Raw genomic sequence first — 18917 nt, forward strand, 5'->3', positions numbered from 1 at the left:
AAACCCATTTTAGCTCAATTTCCTGAAATATTTTCCAATTTGAAGCAGCTGTAAATTCCGAGGATTTGAGTATAATTTTATGTCACTGGGGATCGCTTTTCTGGTTAATTTTCATTGAGAATAGACAACAGTTTTCCTTATAGTCATGATGCCAGTACCTTTATTTTGCACCTCCACCTGAATAGCCATGTACAGCACACGTTCAATGTCCAATGTAAATTATCAGCCTGACAGTGGGTTCAGGAATAGCATGCGTCTCGGTTGCATTCTGGCATATGCGTCCACCACGCGCCCATAATTCAGAACATGTACCTTCAGTGGGACTGGGTGACTGGAATCCAGGGTGGTTTATCATTTGATTAGCTTTTACTGTGGCAAAAAAAATTGTGGGTGCCTCAAAACAACCCCCCCACACCCCCCTCTAAATCCGCGCCAGGTTATCCGTTTTTTAGCGTTGGTTTCAAATGGAAAAACAAATGGACGCATGATACACAAATTCAAGTCGAGCTTGTAATTTATATTTTCAATGCAGCAGTATCCCAGTGTCTCATAAAGTTAACTGTGGAAGAAAGAACTGCACATTAAAGCCCCTTTCAGGCGTGTAAGGCTTCCGAATATTGTGCCAATGCAACAAATGACTTACTCCTCCATGCTTGACAATATTACATAATGACATAAATAAACCAGACTGATGCCCCGTTGGTTAGGCCAATGATGGATGTGAATCCCTCACAATGACTTTTAGAAACATCAATAATCACCCTAAAGTAGGAACAGTGGGTGGTGCGCTCATGTTTGCGTTCCATTTTCAGCTCTGGCACAGATTCAGGCCACCTTGAAGAATCTGAAAGCCATTATCCATTTGTGTACTCAGGATGTATAGCATCTCACAGCATATTGTCTCACAGAAAGACAGTCTGATGAGGCTGAAGAGGTGTAGGGGCGGCATCAATATTGAGATATCGTGCGAGGGAGAGAATTGAGACTAACAGAGGTTCAACAAGCCTTCCCATGCAGACGTCTCAATTACAGCCAGCTCCACATATGTCATTCACATGGACGTATTTGGTTTCACAGAAACAAAGACATCTTGACAATGTGATGTAAGTCCGGGAGGCCGCCTATCCATCTGAAGTTACCCTCATGATGTTCTGGCACACCGCCTTTTGCATGCTACAGAGGATTAAGGAATAGAAGGTTCTGTACACAAACGTCCCCTCTTTGTCTCCTCCACACACACCCATCCAACTTAGCATCGAGTCGTCATGCACACATAGATAACCGAGAGAGCTGCTCACTTAAAAGAACCCAACAATAAAAATAAATGTGAGCGTGACTTGCCAGAGGTTTCATTTATTTGTATTGTTTGTTTGGCCCTATAAAATGGACTTGTCTTGGTGCGGGTTCGACTGGATGTTGGAAACAAGTCGAGATGGACTCATTGTGACCATATCGTTTCGTCTGAAGCCATGCTGTTCCTTGGTTTGTTTTATTGGTACCATTGTCTCTAAGTCAGTGCTGTTACTTAGAGTTCACTTACCTTGATTCTACCTGTCATATGATTTTTCCACAGAGCCTTTTCTCTGTCGCTTTTTGTTACTCCTTTCATGAAAGAACCTTTATTTTTGCAAGCCATTGCCTCGTCTCTGCATACTGGGGGTCAAACACTCGACAGTCGCTACCGCTCTGTGACAGATTTTGGAAAATTGTGGCAATAAAAAAGATTATATAGAAGTTGAGATAGTTAGTAAATTGATGTTTGTTGATCCAGTTTTGAAGATTGGTACGACTTTAGCTATTTTCATTTTGTTTGGAAATTTACCTGTTTGAAATGATAAATGATAAAGTTCTGCGATATCATTGATTACCTTCTTTATCGTTTCCATCTCAATTCCATTACAATCATTTGATGTTTTTGCTTTACTTTTGTTGACAACATCAATTATTTCCTCTTTTGTCACATCAAAAACGTTGGATTCAGTAGGATTCAATATTAATAAATTTTTGTAGTTAGAGCATAGAAATCCTGTTTATTACTTCCTAAACATGATTTGTACCATTAATTAGAGCCCTGTAGACATGAAATAACACCCCTATAGTCACCTTTACACTCATATTATTCTTTGTTTACAACACATTGCTCAACTGTAATGCGCAGGCTACGGGATCGCTGCGAGACACAAGAGATGGACACCGCTTTAAACATAGCGTGCTGCCAACCTAACTAGTCAGCCTCCAGTTATAGAGGCTGACTCCAGCTATAAAAAATATTGGTACAAAAATGAGTAGCTCTTGGCCATTTTCATTTTGTAAAAGTAGCTCTCACAAGAAAAAACGTTGGTGTCCCCTGCTATATATAATTTGTCTTTCAAATTTTGACAAATAATAAGCCGCAGTCCACCACGAAACAGCGGTTATTTATTACTGAATTAATTTTCTAAAAAATGCGATTGGCTGGCGACCAGTCCAGGGTGTACCCCGCCTGTCGCCCGAAGTCAGCTGGGATAGGCTCCAGCATGCCCCCGCAACCCTAATGAGGAAGAAGCGGTATAGAAAATGGATGGATGGATGGATTTTCTAAAAAATGCGAGTGAAGGGGCGATGTTTGAACTGTGATAGGGATGTCGATGCGGATGCCGATACTGGCATAGAATAAGACATGGATTCATATCGGAATCAGTTTTTCTGCCAATAATGATATCAGTGCGCAAGTGATGATGTCGTGCATCGCACAACAACAAACTTGCTAGCTCAGCATGTTCACGGTCTGGAATTATTTCCAAGTTTTGCCGTTGGATTGTAAAATGCAATGTGCAAAGACTGTGAAGGTATGCAACTGTGGACTAATACAGTCAGTGTATATAAATATTCTGTTTGTTTAAAGAGCTCAATAACACAATGTACTGTACAACAAGTAGACATTGGTAAGGTAAGGTATTTTCTTCAAACAAATAATCTCACATAATATAATTGTCATTCATGTTAAAAATAAAAGCTTGTACGCACCAACTAACTGAAATGAAAACTGGGTGTTCGAAAAATAAATATTGACAACTTACAAAAAGAACAGTCAGAAGTACTGTACTGTATTGCAGTCAGGCTGTATCTTATACTTCACTTCCAAACACTCTTTTACAGAAACACACACAAACACTCTTTTACACACAATGTATCACGCTTTTCTTGGTCTGGCGATTTTAACAGTGTGTAAAGTATGACACCGTGGGCCTTGCAACATGCAACTTTTATTCTGTCAAACACAGCAGTTCAAGCACAAACGCTAATAAATCTCTATTGAAGAATAATAACGCTAATAAATTACCCCGTGAGCCTTTACTGCCATCTCATTGAGTGCTGCATGTATGCTCGCTCAGGTCCGCCTTTGCCCCCACAGGTGACACAAGCCCTCCAAGTAGCTGTCTCAGGCTATGCCTGCCTGTAACTAACAGCTCGTAACCCAAATTATAGCTCGCAGCTGAGAGATGGCTGATATCTAAAAAACACTCGTATGCCAAGGTACTACTGTATAAATCACAATAAAAAAATACCTGCAGTGGTCCAGCACAATCTCTAGGTTCTTCAGTTTCTTTATCTGAGTCCAGGAAGTGACATTTGAGACTCACCGTACTCTGGTGACAAACTCACAGCAACAGTTGACAAAAATGACTGGTCTTGGCTGCGTTTTCTCAAACTACGATGTGGGCTGAGGGTCAAACAGGACGTGCGCACGTTAATTTCACGTAAAAAAAAAAATTGTGTCACGAAAGGGAATTTCTGTTAACTTTGACATCCCTATAATATATATACATATATATTGTTTATTATATTGTATATGTTTTTTCTAGGAATTGTAATTACAGGGGGATTACTGGCCAACAGTTTGCAGTTTTTATGTTTCATTTAAAGGAAAATCATTAGGTACATGTTAATTTTTTTATGTTGTGCATTTTGTTCCCTGACTGTACTGAAAATGAACCAAACCTTGACCTTAAAACGGTGATACAAACTGAACCATGATAATGATGTACCATTACATCCCTAATATGTATCACTTTACAATGCTTACCTATAACTCTTTACAGCATTGGACACAGTTGTTTCATCTTGTTTTGTGTAGTCATGTCTCATTAAATTAGCTGTGATAATATTAATTTCTGAATGATTCATGTGGGTACGAGCCCTAGAAATTAGTGTCATCTAATGACATGAGAGGAAGGCAATATCTTTTTAATATAAGCTCATTAAATGAGATCATTGTAAAGTAATTATCCCCTGACACCAATCATGACAGATCTTGGGCAGTCTACGTCCAACTCTCACGCTATCACACTGATGTCATTTAAGCTTTTCCAGGGGGCTTATTATGTTCAACACAGACAATAAAAGACTTTCATCATGTTATGGTCCGTTAGAGAACAAACAGGTATGTAAACATGGGAAACAAGCAGATAATTATACTTATTAAAGGGACTTAACTCCCTCAATAACCCACTCTGGATGTCTTTTGACAAGTGATGAGCCCATGACATGAAAAGCAAGTGCAGACCACCACTGTACAGCTTTTTTTCATTGTCTGACCACCTGCATCTTGCATGCCTGTGCCAGTTTAAGACATAAAGCAAATGAAAGCCAGACATGCGCTTTGGGGTCTAGTGAGTTACAAGGAGGACGTGTAACGGGAAAGCAGCACACTCCCCCTGCACTGTACACAACAGTCATTAGGCAACCCATCTGTTCAATGCTTGCATGCTAAGCTGTAATTTTCAAAGCCTGGTGAATGTGTTTGTGTGTTTGCTTGCATGTATGCAAGAGGCCACTGGTGGCTGCGGCTCAGAGCAGATCAGATGCTTGAACATGTGTTTCTACTGTCTGATATTCTCTACGTCTGTACCACACAAATAAAGAGGTCTGATTGTATCTTCCCCCACCTCTGAGATGCAATCTCCAACTGAGTCATGAAGATTGAGGCTCTCTGTTGAACACACGTACACTGACATTGACACATAGACGCTGCATCATGCACCCACATTTTGTAGGTAAACATCTCCAGATTGATGAAGCTGAGTGGAATTCCCGCCTTTGTGGGGAAAGTGCTCAGAGCCATTTGTAAGCCCTCTTCTCCGTCGCCTCTTAACTTTTAACAGATTGTAAACCACAGGATTTGTATATTCAATGACTCTATTAAAGTTCTTGGGACCTCTCTGCGGGTCATTACAACCCCAAAAACTACAATTTGATGTGACAACAACACAAAACACAACGTAATCATGCTTCTCAAGCCCAGCCCTGAGACCATTGCTCTTATCTTCAAACACAATACATGCTAGCCTGTTACCTATGTGTAAATACGTGGTCAGTAGAATTACATTGTTTTCAAGTAGAGCAACATTTACTTTATGGTAGTGTGTGATCTGCACTAATCTACTGTCGAGCATCTCTACAATCCTAAATGTGTACAGCTTGGACATGTTGACCTCATCCACTTTCTGTAGTCATAGTCTGTACCTATTAACCGTCCTGTTTTTCGTGGGAAATTCCCATATTTTGCCCTTCTTTCCCGTTGCCTTCCTGTTTAAATACTTCACTGTAAAAAGCTACTTAGCAAACAGGAAGCAATATGTGACGCTGGGAGAATATACACCTGCAAGCTTAAATATATCATGCGGCGTACCCCAGGGTTCAGTACTGGGGCCAAAACTGTTCAAAACTTATACATAAACGATATCTGCAAAGTCACTAAGGACCTAAAGCTAGTATTATTTGCAGATGACATCACAGCATTCTGTTCTGGAGAGGGCACACAAGAGCTAATAAGAAAGATCACAGATGAAATGACTATCCTAAAAAGATGGTTTGATAAAAACAGATTATCCTTGAAGCTAAGCAAATCTGAAATAATGCTATTTGGTAATAGCATAAAGGATACTTACGTGTAAATACAAATACACGGCGTGGACATTGACAGAGTGAATGAAAATACATTTTTAGGTGTTATAATAGACGACAAAATGAGTTGGAAATCCCACATTAAAAATATACAATATAAAGTAGCAAGAAATACCTAAATATTGAATGAAGCAAAATTCGTACTGGACCAAAAATCACTCCAGACTCTCTATTGTGCTCTAGTCATACCATATCTAACTTATTGTGCGGAGATATGCAGTAACAACTATAAAAGCAGACTTCACTCACTAATTGTACGACAAAAAAGAACAGTTAGGATCATTCATAATGACGCTAATAGAGAACATACAAACCCTGTTTTCCTAAACTCATAACTATTAAAATTTGTCGACCTGGTAAACCTTCAAACAGCTAAAATTATGCAAAAAAAAAAAAAACCCAAAAAGACAATTCACTTCATCAGGTGAGGGGGAAAATTAAACTTAAAACACCTATACGCCCGCACAACGCTAAAAACCTTCAGCTTATCGGTATGTGGGATCAAATTATGGAACGGATTGAGTAAAGAACTCAAACGATGCGCTAAAATGAGCCATTATAAGAAACAGTACAAGCAGTTGATGTTGACAAAATATAAGAAAGACGAATCACATTGGCCAATGAACTGCTCTGCTGGGAAGAAATCCATTATGGGAAGAAGTTAAAATAGTTGTTTTTTTATTTTAAACTCGTATTGGAACAAATATGTACAAATCTGTTTTTCTCTGTAAATTTAATGGGTGTGGCTTAAACACCAGTGCGTACACCAGAAATTACGATATTTTGTTGATTAATGTATCGCCCATAATGTAAAGCCCATCGTAACAACTGCATGACTGCAGATTGTTGATCGCCTCTTTGAGACTGCTTTTGTGTGTGTGTGTGTGTGTGTGTGTGTGTGTGTGTGTGTGTGTGTGTGTGTGTGTGTGTGTGTGCTATGGATATGTACAGTATGTGAATACCAGGCAGCCATGAGTGAGCAATAATTTTATTCAGACCAAACGACATAAATTTTTATGCAATTTAACTTCACATGTTTTTGTACAGTCTGTTCTTTTGAAGCACTATTGGTAATATATGCTCGTTGTTGGTAGTGTTCTTGAATTTTTGGGTTGAAAAAAAGCCAAGACATACGGCAGCTTTAAGCTTTTACAGGGCGCTAGCCGTCGAACAAGCCACAAGCATTATCTCCCGCCCTCTCAACATTATGTGACAAAAGCAGTGTTTGGAAAAGTATGATTTCACTCACCGGTTCAACAGGAATATAGCAGCCATCATGGCATCCGTTTTTAAACGATTTCTTTCTCGAAGATCTCTTTTGTGTTTGAGCACACGGACTATGTGCATTTGTGCGGTGGTCTTATGTTTTCTGGTTGAAAAAATCTAATCTTGAGCCAGTTACATACATTACCTGTAAGTTTTCGTATGTTTATTTCTTTTTTTCAATTGAGGTTAATTGGCGACTCTAAATTGTAGGTATGAAGGTATAGGTATAGGTATGAATGTGAGTGTGAATGGTTGTTTGTCTATACGTGCCCTGCGATTGGCTGGCGACCAGTCCAGGGTGTACCCCGCCTGTCGCCCGAAGTCAGCTGGGATAGGCTCCAGCATGCCCCCGTGACCCTAAAGAGGAGAAGCGGTATAGAAAATAGATGGATGGATGGAATTTTCCATTTTATATAGCACCATGAACTTTTGAATGGTGCTAAATAAAGTACTATTTACTTAACTGCAACAAATTACTGCAGCAATTTTATATTTAATTTTAAATCCATAAAATATTTTATTGAATTTCCCTTTAGATCTAGAAAAAGTAAAGTAAAATGTATACTGTATGTCAAAACATCTATGAATTGGGAATAGGGTTTATGCAGTCTTGTGTCTATACAACATTGTGTGTAAGTCACATCCTTTTGATGGCTGCAGTAAAGGCACATGGCACAACAAAGGCAAGACAGCAATAAAACAAATATGATGAACGATGAGCAGATCATAGCTGGAGGGGAGAGACTTAGAATATTTCAAGGCTGTCGTCACACTTGTTTTTCCAGGTTGTATTAAAGTAGGGCAGAGGTGGGGCATCTCGTTTCTGACAATGACTTTTAAAAAGTAGCACGAGAACAAAAGGACAGTCGCAGTTGGCCTGCCATCTCATAGTCTTGGGGGAAGTCAGCTGGTGTGGAACATTCTGGAGTTCTGTGCTGCTTGACTTGCCCTGCTTGGAGTTCTGAAGCAATAATGAAGTCTCAGAGTGATTCCCCTTCCTTTGACTGTGTGATATCATTATGTCTAATTGTTCTGGTATTTTAGTCGTCAGAAAACACAGATGTGCCTGACTTCACATCTGCAATCTTTGGTGAGAGATGTGGAGCCACCCTGTGATGAGTGTCATCTTGTCGTGTTATTGCGTTAAACAATCAGTTTCACGCCACAATATTACGCACTGAACTGAACAATCTAATGATGAGCAACACAAGAGCTGTTTTTACAGATATAATCATATGTTTTGGCGCTATCCGATAATAACGTGCTTATTAACTCTGCCACGGTTGTTTAGTTTGTCTGTCAACAAGCAAGAAAGACTGCACAAAAATGATTTACAGGAAACTGAACGTGTGAGTCATGGGCCAAAGACGAACGCTTTCATCATTGTAAGATTCCCTACGAATTTCCTCAGTTTTTTCTTGAGTCTAAAAAACTCAATTGTGCACCAGGGAGATTATGTGCAATTTGGTGCTGATCCAAGGTGATTGTATTCTATTGTACTGCATCATGCTTAGACATGCATGTACAGTCAAACCTCACTTTTTGAATGCCCCAGTTTTCGTATGATTCGTTTTTCAAAGAAATTTTAGCCAAAATTTTGCCTCGCTTCTCATACCATCTCTGTTGTCTTACCATACGATGCTGTTAAAGGTGCTGCTAGCCTTGTTTATGCCGGTGCCCAGAGGGTGCTCGTGTTCAAACGTACTGCAACATTATGTTCTGCCCTCTTCCTGTTTTGGGTACGTAAGCTACGCCCGACCTAACACACACACACACACACACACACTAGTTACGTTGCCGTAAGCAAATGATGACAGACTTTAGCTACTAATGTTAGCTATCACTGAACGTATAGCCTGGTAACAACATGACTGAAAATTGTTGATATTCTCTGGGACTGCTTTTGTGTGTGTGTACGCGCTACAGACACATACACAGACCAAACATCTTTGTGAAGATTATAGACATTTTTTTGGTCCAATCAGTTCTTTTAAACCACTATTGGCATCATATGCTAGCTGGTCATGGTGTTCTTACACTTTTTGGTTGAAAAAAAATGCAATTTGGACAGCACCTTGAACAGAGATCACAAACGATGGAAAATGTTGAGAAGTTGCTGTTGGTGTGGAGCCCAGCCTCTCCCCTCCCCTCCCCGCCTCCCTGTCTGCTTGCTGTCTTGCCAACAAGCGTCTTCAGTAAAAGTAAAAGTGATGTTAAATGTTCATTTATCCATTTCGCTTGTCATTTCGAATTATATTTGCATTGTTTTTTGTATGTAAAACTATAATTATTCTCTATAAAATGTATTTTTTCTTATCTTCTTGGATGTCTGGATCAAATGAATTGGATTTATATAATTTCCTATGGAGAAAATTTCTTTGGTTTTTGTACATTTTACTTTTTGTCTGACTGAGGTGCCACAATTCTTGAGAGTAGTCAGTGTACAGCTTGTATAACAGTATAGATTTACTATCCACTTAAAATGACTAAACACACAGCCATTATTGTCTAAATAGCTGGCAACAAAATGTGTACAAGGATAATTGTGTCTGGTCGAACAGGGGCTACATGAGTGCTGCTGGCACAGGGGTGAGGGGTGGAGGGGGCTGCTGTTGAGGGGAAATGTTGTGTGACATTCTGCAGCACAGCATGATCCCGCTCGTAAAATAGGCCCAAACACACCTCCAAGATGACAAATTCCTTGCTGAGGCAGTAGAAGGTAAAGATGATGGAGTAGCCAAGTATGTCTCCTGTCCTGAACTTCTCAAGCGGAAGGTAGAAGAACGCAAGGTGTCTAACGTACACATTACAACCTGTGCCGCTCTGGTGAAATATCACACTAAATATTGACACTTTGGACACAATTCGGACATGTGAGGCGCACTCACTTGTGTTGCCAGGTGTTTGTGTGGGCTTTATGGTGAGAAATCAGGGTGTAGCAGGAGCCATTGGCCTTTTGTCTCAAAGCCACAGGTTGTTTTTTTTTGGCATTGATGGTTCCAATGTCCATTTATTAGGTATATTTGCTGATGTTAAACCCACTCGATTAATGAATTGTGGACAGACAGGGAGCACGCACTGGTGCTAGAATGACTCATCTCACACATGCAACAAAAGGGTGTGAACACACTGGAGCACGTCTGCAGCGTGTGCAGACATATTGTGAAACAGGTAGACATATTCACAGCGTCTATACACACACATACACATACATTAGTAATATTACCGTGGATATTTTGAAAGCTTTTCAGGTTGTAAGTCAGACTGGGAATCAGTGGATGCACTCTGCCTCTAGCACCAGTGTTTATGATTCATGACTGGATAGTGTAAATATTATGGCCCAGTTCACTTCATAGCATGATGCACTTGCATTTTTCACCCACACTCATCAGTTGTTTTTTTTTAAATGAACCTATGACATATAAACTGTTTACTGGATTTTTCAGAATAGCAGCATAATCTTAACAGGAATAACATTTCTGGAGTTCTGGAGAGGCAAAGAGGTCGGAAATAAGATGTGATATTTCCAGAAACCTCTCTGTGTGGGAGTCAAGGCTGGTCATTAAATCCAACTAAGAGCAACACCATTTCTTTCTGACGGGTACAACAAAAAATGAGTTATTATGTAGATAAGATATGCCCAGTTAGACATAAAACTACACACATACAGTAGATGCCCAAGCGGAGATTCAAACCCAGATCTTCCCGATCTCATGCTACCCACTCGGCCACCGTGCAGCTGTAAGTCCAACCCAAGACATTTTCTTTGTTTTGTCGAAAGGTTGAAAATCTGTAATTTAGCAACTTCACCACTAAGAAGAGTTGTGCTCCTTAAGATGTCTGATGGAGTACTTTGTGGTCCTCCGCCACCATGCGTAGTTTTACAAAAGTTTGAAGACACTGTCATTCAGTAGGATGCAAAAGTGTCTCCAAACGTTGACTGGTACTGTTTATCACATCAGTGGAAAAGATGAGGAACTGTATAGGATGTGGGACATTCTACTACTAGGTACAGCAGACAAATATTATTCTAATGTTTTTTTTAATGTTTGGTAAGAAAGGCAATCATATTTCTTGTGTGGATACCTAAGAAGAAATGTACAAAAACAAAACATAACACCGTGTCTCCTTGTAACACTCACAGGTGATACAATAGCGCCATCTATGGGCGGAAACTAGTTCCTCGCTCCTCTTTCCAGCCTGACACACCACCTTCCCGTCGCCGCAAAACACAGCACAGGCCGGGCAACTATTTTTCTCTCAACAAGGATAACAAAGACTATCACAATGTCTGACATGGAGGACGATTTTATGTGTGATGATGAAGAAGACTACGACCTGGTATTTATTTCTAAAACTACCAAACTTTGCCTTTTATCTTGAACTGAGCGCTAACTGGAAAGCGCCGACAGTGCAGGCTAGCTAGCATTGGCCGTGTAGTTAGCTTGTTGAGCTAATACGAAACCACAAGTCTCACGTTAGCTTACTTGCTAGCCACACACGCTCCACGCTAGTTGTTGCAGTCATACAGCCGACTAACACAAATAAACACGAACCGTGCATGGTAGCTTACTGATACTGCGTGCATTCTGCAGCTACTGTGTCTGAAACCTGCCAGTAGGAAGCATTACAGCCGACTAGTTAGCGTATACGCTAGCTAACTTTAGCAGTTGCTCGTAATAGCATAGTAGTAGGATACATTTTGATATGCTTTGCTTTCCTGAATTTGGGTTATGTTTTGTTAGCAACTTGGACTGTATTACTTATAAGATTTTGATGTGCACATTTGCTAAAATACAGGAATACTCAGAAGACAGCAATTCAGAGCCAAATGTCGACCTGGAAAACCAGTACTACAACTCCAAAGCATTGAAGGAGGATGATCCCAAAGCAGCACTCAGCAGTTTCCAGAAGGTGGAGTACTCCTCAATTAAGTTTGCATCGTTCACTTCTTAAAAAGCAGTTGTTTTTACTGTCATATTTTGTTTATCAGGTGTTGGAATTGGAAGGGGAGAAAGGTGAATGGGGGTTCAAGGCACTGAAACAGATGATTAAAATCAACTTTAAGCTGGTAAGTAATGTCTCACCGACCATAACGTGACTGCTACTACTGTGTCAGATTTGAGTCATTGTATTTTCATGTCTTATCGTTGCAACAGACTAATTTCCCCGAGATGATGAACAGATACAAACAGCTGCTTACGTACATCAGAAGTGCAGTCACCAGGAACTATTCAGAGAAGTCCATCAACTCCATTCTGGACTACATCTCTACCTCCAAACAGGTTAGGAGAGCGTCCTGCAGTTAAATATGTGGTGTGTGTGTTATTCTGAAATGAGTTCTGTATGTTACTAGATGGATTTGCTACAAGAGTTTTATGAAACTACTCTGGAGGCGTTGAAAGATGCAAAAAACGACAGACTTTGGTTTAAAACCAACACAAAGGTACATAAAGGTTATTCTCCTGCTTGACACTGTCAAAATGTATGTTTTCTAGTAACAGATAAATCGATGAGTTGTTCTCTTACACTGTAGCTTGGGAAGTTGTACCTGGAGAGGGAAGAGTATGGGAAGCTACAGAAGATCCTGAGGCAGTTACACCAGTCTTGCCAGGTAACCACACTCGCACTTGATCCATGCTTATGTTTAGAAATAGATTTTTTTTTATTCTCGGATCAAGTGGGAACATTCCTTGTGGTTCTATTCCTTGTTAGTTGTTTGGAAATGCCTTTGACTTTAACACCCTGTCCCTGTGGGAATGCCACTGAGATTTTTTTTTGGCGGGTTGAAAAAATATTGTCGTCCACACTGTGCTGGATTAGTAAATAGTTGCATCCAGGCGGGAACGGATCACTGAGTGAAAACAACGTAATATACCAGGCACACCTACATGTGGCACTGTGAACTGACACGCAGACGGAACCACGTGACACACCAAACCATAGAGGAAGAAAGAACGCATGCGCACAAGTCCGTCGTCTTCCGCTTTCCAAGGCTCGTCTACGCTTAAGTGAATTACTTCTATGAGTCATTATGGAATATGAGACAAGAAAATAGCAGGAGAATGTCAACCGGGGTGAGTCATGTCAGTCAAAATATTCAGACATTGTGTTGTCAAAGCTCACTTCTGGTCACGTGATTGTGACAGGGTGGCGTTGGTGCGGTGACGTCATCGTTTTCAGCTGTCTACTTGAAAACATCAAGCCGCCGTTTCCAGATTTTTCCTACTCCGGAAGCCTTTTTCATGTAATAGCAGTAAGGAGCAAACTGCTCAGCCATAATTAATACCGCCGATGAGCTCATTGTAAACCAGCGCACGGCAAGCAACATGCATGATTTTCACACAAACAGCTGAGCAGAACAGCCAACCATTTGAAAGGCATGCAGAGGTAGATAAAGCTATTGCTTGCTGACCACTCATGATACTTCCAATGTAGCTACTGCCGTGTTGTGGAGTTAACAAATACATCAATGGGTTGCCTACAAACACAGCTGTTAATGGCTTTTTTTTTTTAAAGAGCGCTAGAGACCCCTGTGATTATTTGCTTTGGTAGACCATACACCCAGTGACCATGAGAGACTCAGCGGTTAATTGAATAGAAGCATTAATTGGAGCATTCACGATAAATAGGTTTGCATGAATGACATCTCTTTTGCCACATGGTGTCAGAAATGCAAATACACCTACCTAATTTTACCACCTGTTGTTTAGTTTCCTGATGAGGAAAAAGGTGCTTATTTGTTCCACCCAGCGGTTAATTGAGGCACAGCTTTTAGGTCACTTGGAAACTATTGTTTAATTCACTCTGAGAAGTGTGCCGTGTGATAGAAGACACTATCAGATTTATGAATATGAAAATAAAATCCTGATAATCAATTACAATGATATACTAGAGCAGGGGTCGGGAACCTTTTTGGCTAAGAGAGCCATGAAAGCCACATATTTTAAACTGTATTTCTGGTAGAGCCATATGATATTGTTTACTAATGAATACGAATAAATGCGTGCATTTTTAAACAAGACCAACAATTTTAGAATTTTGTAAGTTTCTGAATTTATTCTTTGTAATAACATCGTTAAGCTATAACACTGAAACTATAACCAATAATAAATAAAATACTTCTTACCATTAATGCAACTTCTGCTGCTGCATTGTTGTGCACCGTGTTTGGTATTTTTCTGTCTTTTCGCCATCTTCTTTGTCAAAAGGGTTTGCTGTGCAGAATTAGCTAGCTGATTATTTGATGAAAGGAGGAAAGTTTACTTCAATGATTATCCAATTGTCCAGTAAGAAAGTTTTATATTTGGACTTTACAACAGTATACACTCTAATTTCTGTAATGTTTTACTTTAAAATGTCAGCCAAAATAAATAGATAAATAAAAATGTCCTGTCTGCCAGATGCAGTCTTCAAAAGAGCCACATCTGGCTCCCGAGCCATAGGTTCCCTACCCCTGTACTAGAGCATAGAGAAGACAGTTGTCATTTATTGTTTGAGTATTTATCAATAATACAGTGAAAATTAGAGTAAATGGGAATATGTACTTTGCAAGTCTGTTTCGATGTGCGCCCCTAAAATTTTAAGTTGGGGGGGCCACTGTGCTCCTTTTATAATTAAAAAAAAAAAGGTTAGTCTGGAGTCCTGCCTTTTAGATTGAACACCACACCTGCGGTGTGGCTATCAAACTCACAAGGCTAATTTGCCAGTGTATCGACCGGACTTAATTGGAATGCACGTTGGACAAACATGGCGACTTTCAGGGTAGTCATGTCTTTCATAACAAACTCAAGCATACGTAGTGACATTAACATCACATGTATACATTTGACGCAAATGCGTTTTTGAGTGAGCAAAACAATTGAAATGTTTTTTTTTTTTAAATCTAGAAGTATGGTTAAACATAGCCTCAGTGCCCTAATGTCCTGTCTTCCTATTTATCACAGACAGATGATGGAGAGGATGACCTGAAGAAAGGCACACAATTGTTGGAGATTTATGCTTTGGAAATTCAGATGTACACAGCACAAAAAAACAACAAGAAATTGAAAGCCCTGTATGAGCAGTCTCTACATATTAAATCTGCCATTCCTCATCCACTTATAATGGGTGTTATCCGAGGTAAGTGGTTTTTCATTCAGCAATTCAATTTTTTTTTTACATTGCATGTTGTTAATCTTTCTCGATGAATGACGTGTGCTTGTTTGGTCCTAAACAGAGTGCGGCGGGAAAATGCATTTGAGGGAGGGGGAATTTGAGAAAGCTCACACAGATTTCTTTGAGGCCTTTAAAAATTACGATGAATCTGGAAGCCCAAGAAGGACAACGTGTCTGAAATACCTGGTGCTCGCCAACATGCTAATGAAGTCAGGAATAAATCCTTTTGACTCTCAAGAGGTATGACTTTAGCATTTCATTATTTTCTTGGAAGATTCTAATGTCCATGTTACTACCGTATGGTTCTTTGTTTTTACAACGTCTTAAATTCTGAATCTTGGTTTTCAACAGAGAAAACACTCAACACTTAGTACCCAACCTAATACCTTCTTGTTGTTTCCCCTTCAAAGGCCAAACCATACAAAAATGACCCAGAAATTCTAGCAATGACAAACTTAGTAAGGTAAGAATCTACTAATGTGGTATTATCCTGCATGTTTGATTTTTATTATCTTAAATTATCTTAAAATTTTGCTACTTTCTTCATTTGAAATCTGACTCATATTTACCTAAAATCTTGCTAATTTGTCACCTGCTTCACTCTTTGTTCAACTTTGGTCTTTGATTTGTATGGATAGCAGACATTATCCCTTATTTATTGGGAGCAGCATGAGAACTGTCTTGTGGGCCATTTAGACACAATGTGGTGTTTAATCATAACATTGACTATTTTTCTCTCCAGCGCCTACCAGAACAATGACATCACCGAATTTGAGAAAATCTTGAAAACAAATCACAGTAACATAATGGACGACCCCTTCATTAGGGAGCACATAGAGGGTGAGTGGTGACCGCAACTTCCGTCCACATGCACCAAGGATATCTTGCTAATACAGTTGCTTTTTTGTTTTTGCAGAACTGCTGCGGAACATTAGAACTCAAGTACTTATCAAACTCATCAAACCATACACGAGAATACACATCCCTTTCATTTCTAAGGTAAGATCTTGGATCACAACTTTTTTTTTTTTTGGCCACGACTGCCAGTTATGTCTTTATTAATATAAATGAGCTGCACGGTGGCATAGTGGTTAGCATGTTGGCCACACAGTCAGGAGATCGGGAAGATCTGGGTTTGAATCTCTGTTGGACATCTCTGTGTGGAGTTTGAATGTTCTCCCCGTGCGTGCATGGGTTTTCTCCGTGTACTCCGGTTTCCTCCCACATTCCAAAAACATGCATGTTAGGTTAATTGGCGACTCTAAATTGTGCATAGGTGTGAATGGTTGTTTGTCTTTATGTACCCCTCCTCTCGCTCGAAGTCAGCTGGGATAGGTTCCAGGATACCCGCGACCCTGGTAAGGATAAGCGGCATAGAAAATTGATGGATTAATAATATAAATGATGTACATTCAGTTTCAGTTGAAATTATTCAATCTCCATGATAAATGACATGTGCAGTAGTTTGCAATACACCAAAAAACAATTTAAATGGCTCACACATTTAATATTACAAACTATGTATGTAATTTACAGTGGGGGGAAGTATGATTTAAAGTGCAGCTGCATATATGCAACACTCAGTGGAACCTCTGTGGTCATCCACAATCTCTTACGGGACGCTGGTTGACTTTGATTTGTTGATTGTTCAAAATAATCTTTCCTATCAGAAATAGAAGCGAGCCATTCCATGGTGAAACTGTGGTCATAAAATATTTGTTAGTTGTACAGACAATGTTATTTAGTTACTTATTTTGACAAGTTAATTTAGTTCATATCATTCTAATATTCCCCCCCCCAAAAAAAGCTCACATTGCAGTGTGTATTCAAACATCATGAAGGGTTTTTTTTTATCGCCTGTGCGTTTTATAAGGTGCATGCATGTGCATCTACAACTGCATGAAATTAAACCAACACCTGTAAGTTCATAACAATTTTCTGTTATTAAATGGGGTTTTAAAACATGAAATAATGCCACATATTTCCTATGACATAAAATAAAACTATCATTTTTACCCACCCATGCACAAACACTGAAGTTTTGAATGACAAAAACCTACATTTTTGTTTTGGAAAAATGCCCCTATTCATGTGGACATGGCCAGAGTCTTGAGATGTGTTAAAAGTCTTGCATGACACAATGATCCTCTTATTTTGGAAGTTTTTATAAGCTATTTACTAAACCATTAAACAATTTAAAGCCTTTGCTATGGTGTAAAGGCATGCATATGATATGGCAATATACATCCTTGATAACATGGATTTCAGACTGTAGTGGAGTACCATGATGATGTCACTTATACAAGGGAACAAAATGTCAATAGCAGAGTCATAGCTGTTCACGTATTGATTTGACTGGCATGCGCTTGTTCTCTACTGCTTTTGTTATATGGTAAAACATTGCTGGAACATCTTAAATGCAAATGTGCACTTTGTTAAAAATTTACATTTGCATAATTTCCATCTACCTGGAGTATGTGACAAGTACCCCTCTACCACTTTGTGTTTCAGGAGCTGAATATTGATGTTTGTGATGTGGAGAGTCTGCTGGTGCAGTGCATTTTGGATAAGTATGTATCTTTGTTTGCCTGACACATAAGTAAACAAATAGAAGTAGAAACAGATAAAACAAATAGAATAGAAACAAATAAAAGTCACATATTTAGGTGATCCTTTCTGCCCTTACAAAAAAAGGGTGGAATTAATAGGCAGTAAAATTGTCTCATTTTATCAGAATCACGTTTAATGTAAGCAATTGGGCCACAGAAGTTCTTTGAACAGTCACATCTTTGCTGATAACATTTTTGGTGAGATTATTCCTTTCAGTGGAGACTTGAAATGAATAAAATTAAGCTGTATCTTCTTGTGTCGAAGTGCTGACCTGGCTGCTGGTTTTAGCTGTTCTTTAGCTCTGTGTTTGTGTGTTTGTTTCTTCCAGCACAATCCACGGGCGAATCGACCAAGTCAACCAGCTATTAGAACTAGACTACCAGAAGAGAGGAGGGGCTCGCTATACAGCTTTAGACAAATGGACAAATCAGCTGAACTCTCTCAACCAGGCCATTGTGAGCAAGCTCACATGATGCCATTGAAAATCAAGAGACAAGGAAAAATGGCATGTTTGAATACATCCATCAAGTATGCTAACGTGCTTCAGAGACGAAACGCCACAAGATTTGAATAACACCACTGATTTCAAGAAGACTGCAAGAACCGAATGTGTTCAAAGTGTGCTGTTTTGTCCTGATGAGAGGAAATCACTGACACTTGTTTTTCATGTACCAGATTGGCAGATACTTCCATGTGCAGATATTTTGGTTGTCTAAATGTGTATGAGGAAAACATACACAGTATTTTAATGTATACTATTGCCTGTTGGTAATAAACAAACTCCTCTCAGCACTTAAAAAGAAACTTGGAATGGAGTGTTTTCATCCTGACAACTAGATTTGCATCACTGATTAAAGTTCTGCAGCGCCTCTGTGGCGTCATGTGTTTTTCAGCCAATAGGGGTGTCCGTAGCCTCAATGACTTCCGCTTTGTTGACT

The 18917-nt window shown here is 39.5% G+C and overlaps 1 protein-coding gene across 1 annotated transcript; it reads left to right on the forward strand.

Moving 5' to 3' along the window:
* Positions 1–11406: 11406 nt before the first annotated feature.
* On the forward strand, positions 11407–18803 carry cops2 (COP9 signalosome subunit 2). Its single transcript, XM_054771229.1, has 13 exons — positions 11407–11553; positions 12013–12126; positions 12206–12283; positions 12372–12497; positions 12569–12658; positions 12749–12826; positions 15159–15333; positions 15431–15609; positions 15780–15832; positions 16112–16209; positions 16286–16368; positions 17881–17939; positions 18308–18803. Exons 1-13 carry the CDS (start codon positions 11500–11502, stop codon positions 18450–18452), a joined length of 1332 nt encoding a protein of 443 aa, XP_054627204.1. The 5' UTR covers positions 11407–11499; the 3' UTR covers positions 18453–18803.
* The last annotated feature ends 114 nt before the right edge of the window (positions 18804–18917 follow it).

The sequence above is a fragment of the Dunckerocampus dactyliophorus genome, chromosome 3 (genome assembly GCF_027744805.1).
Source record: "Dunckerocampus dactyliophorus isolate RoL2022-P2 chromosome 3, RoL_Ddac_1.1, whole genome shotgun sequence".
NCBI lineage: Eukaryota > Metazoa > Chordata > Actinopteri > Syngnathiformes > Syngnathidae > Dunckerocampus > Dunckerocampus dactyliophorus.

What these genes read in the sequence shown, in the direction of transcription:
- cops2 (XM_054771229.1), top strand. Translation starts at nt 11,500, where the DNA reads ATGTCTGACATGGAGGACGATTTTATGTGTGATGATGAAGAAGACTAC. An exon ending in CACTCAGCAGTTTCCAGAAG is followed by an intron (nt 12,127 to 12,205) that starts GTGGAGTACTCC and finishes TTTGTTTATCAG; the next exon opens with GTGTTGGAATTGGAAGGGGA. An exon ending in AGTTACACCAGTCTTGCCAG is followed by an intron (nt 12,827 to 15,158) that starts GTAACCACACTC and finishes TATTTATCACAG; the next exon opens with ACAGATGATGGAGAGGATGA.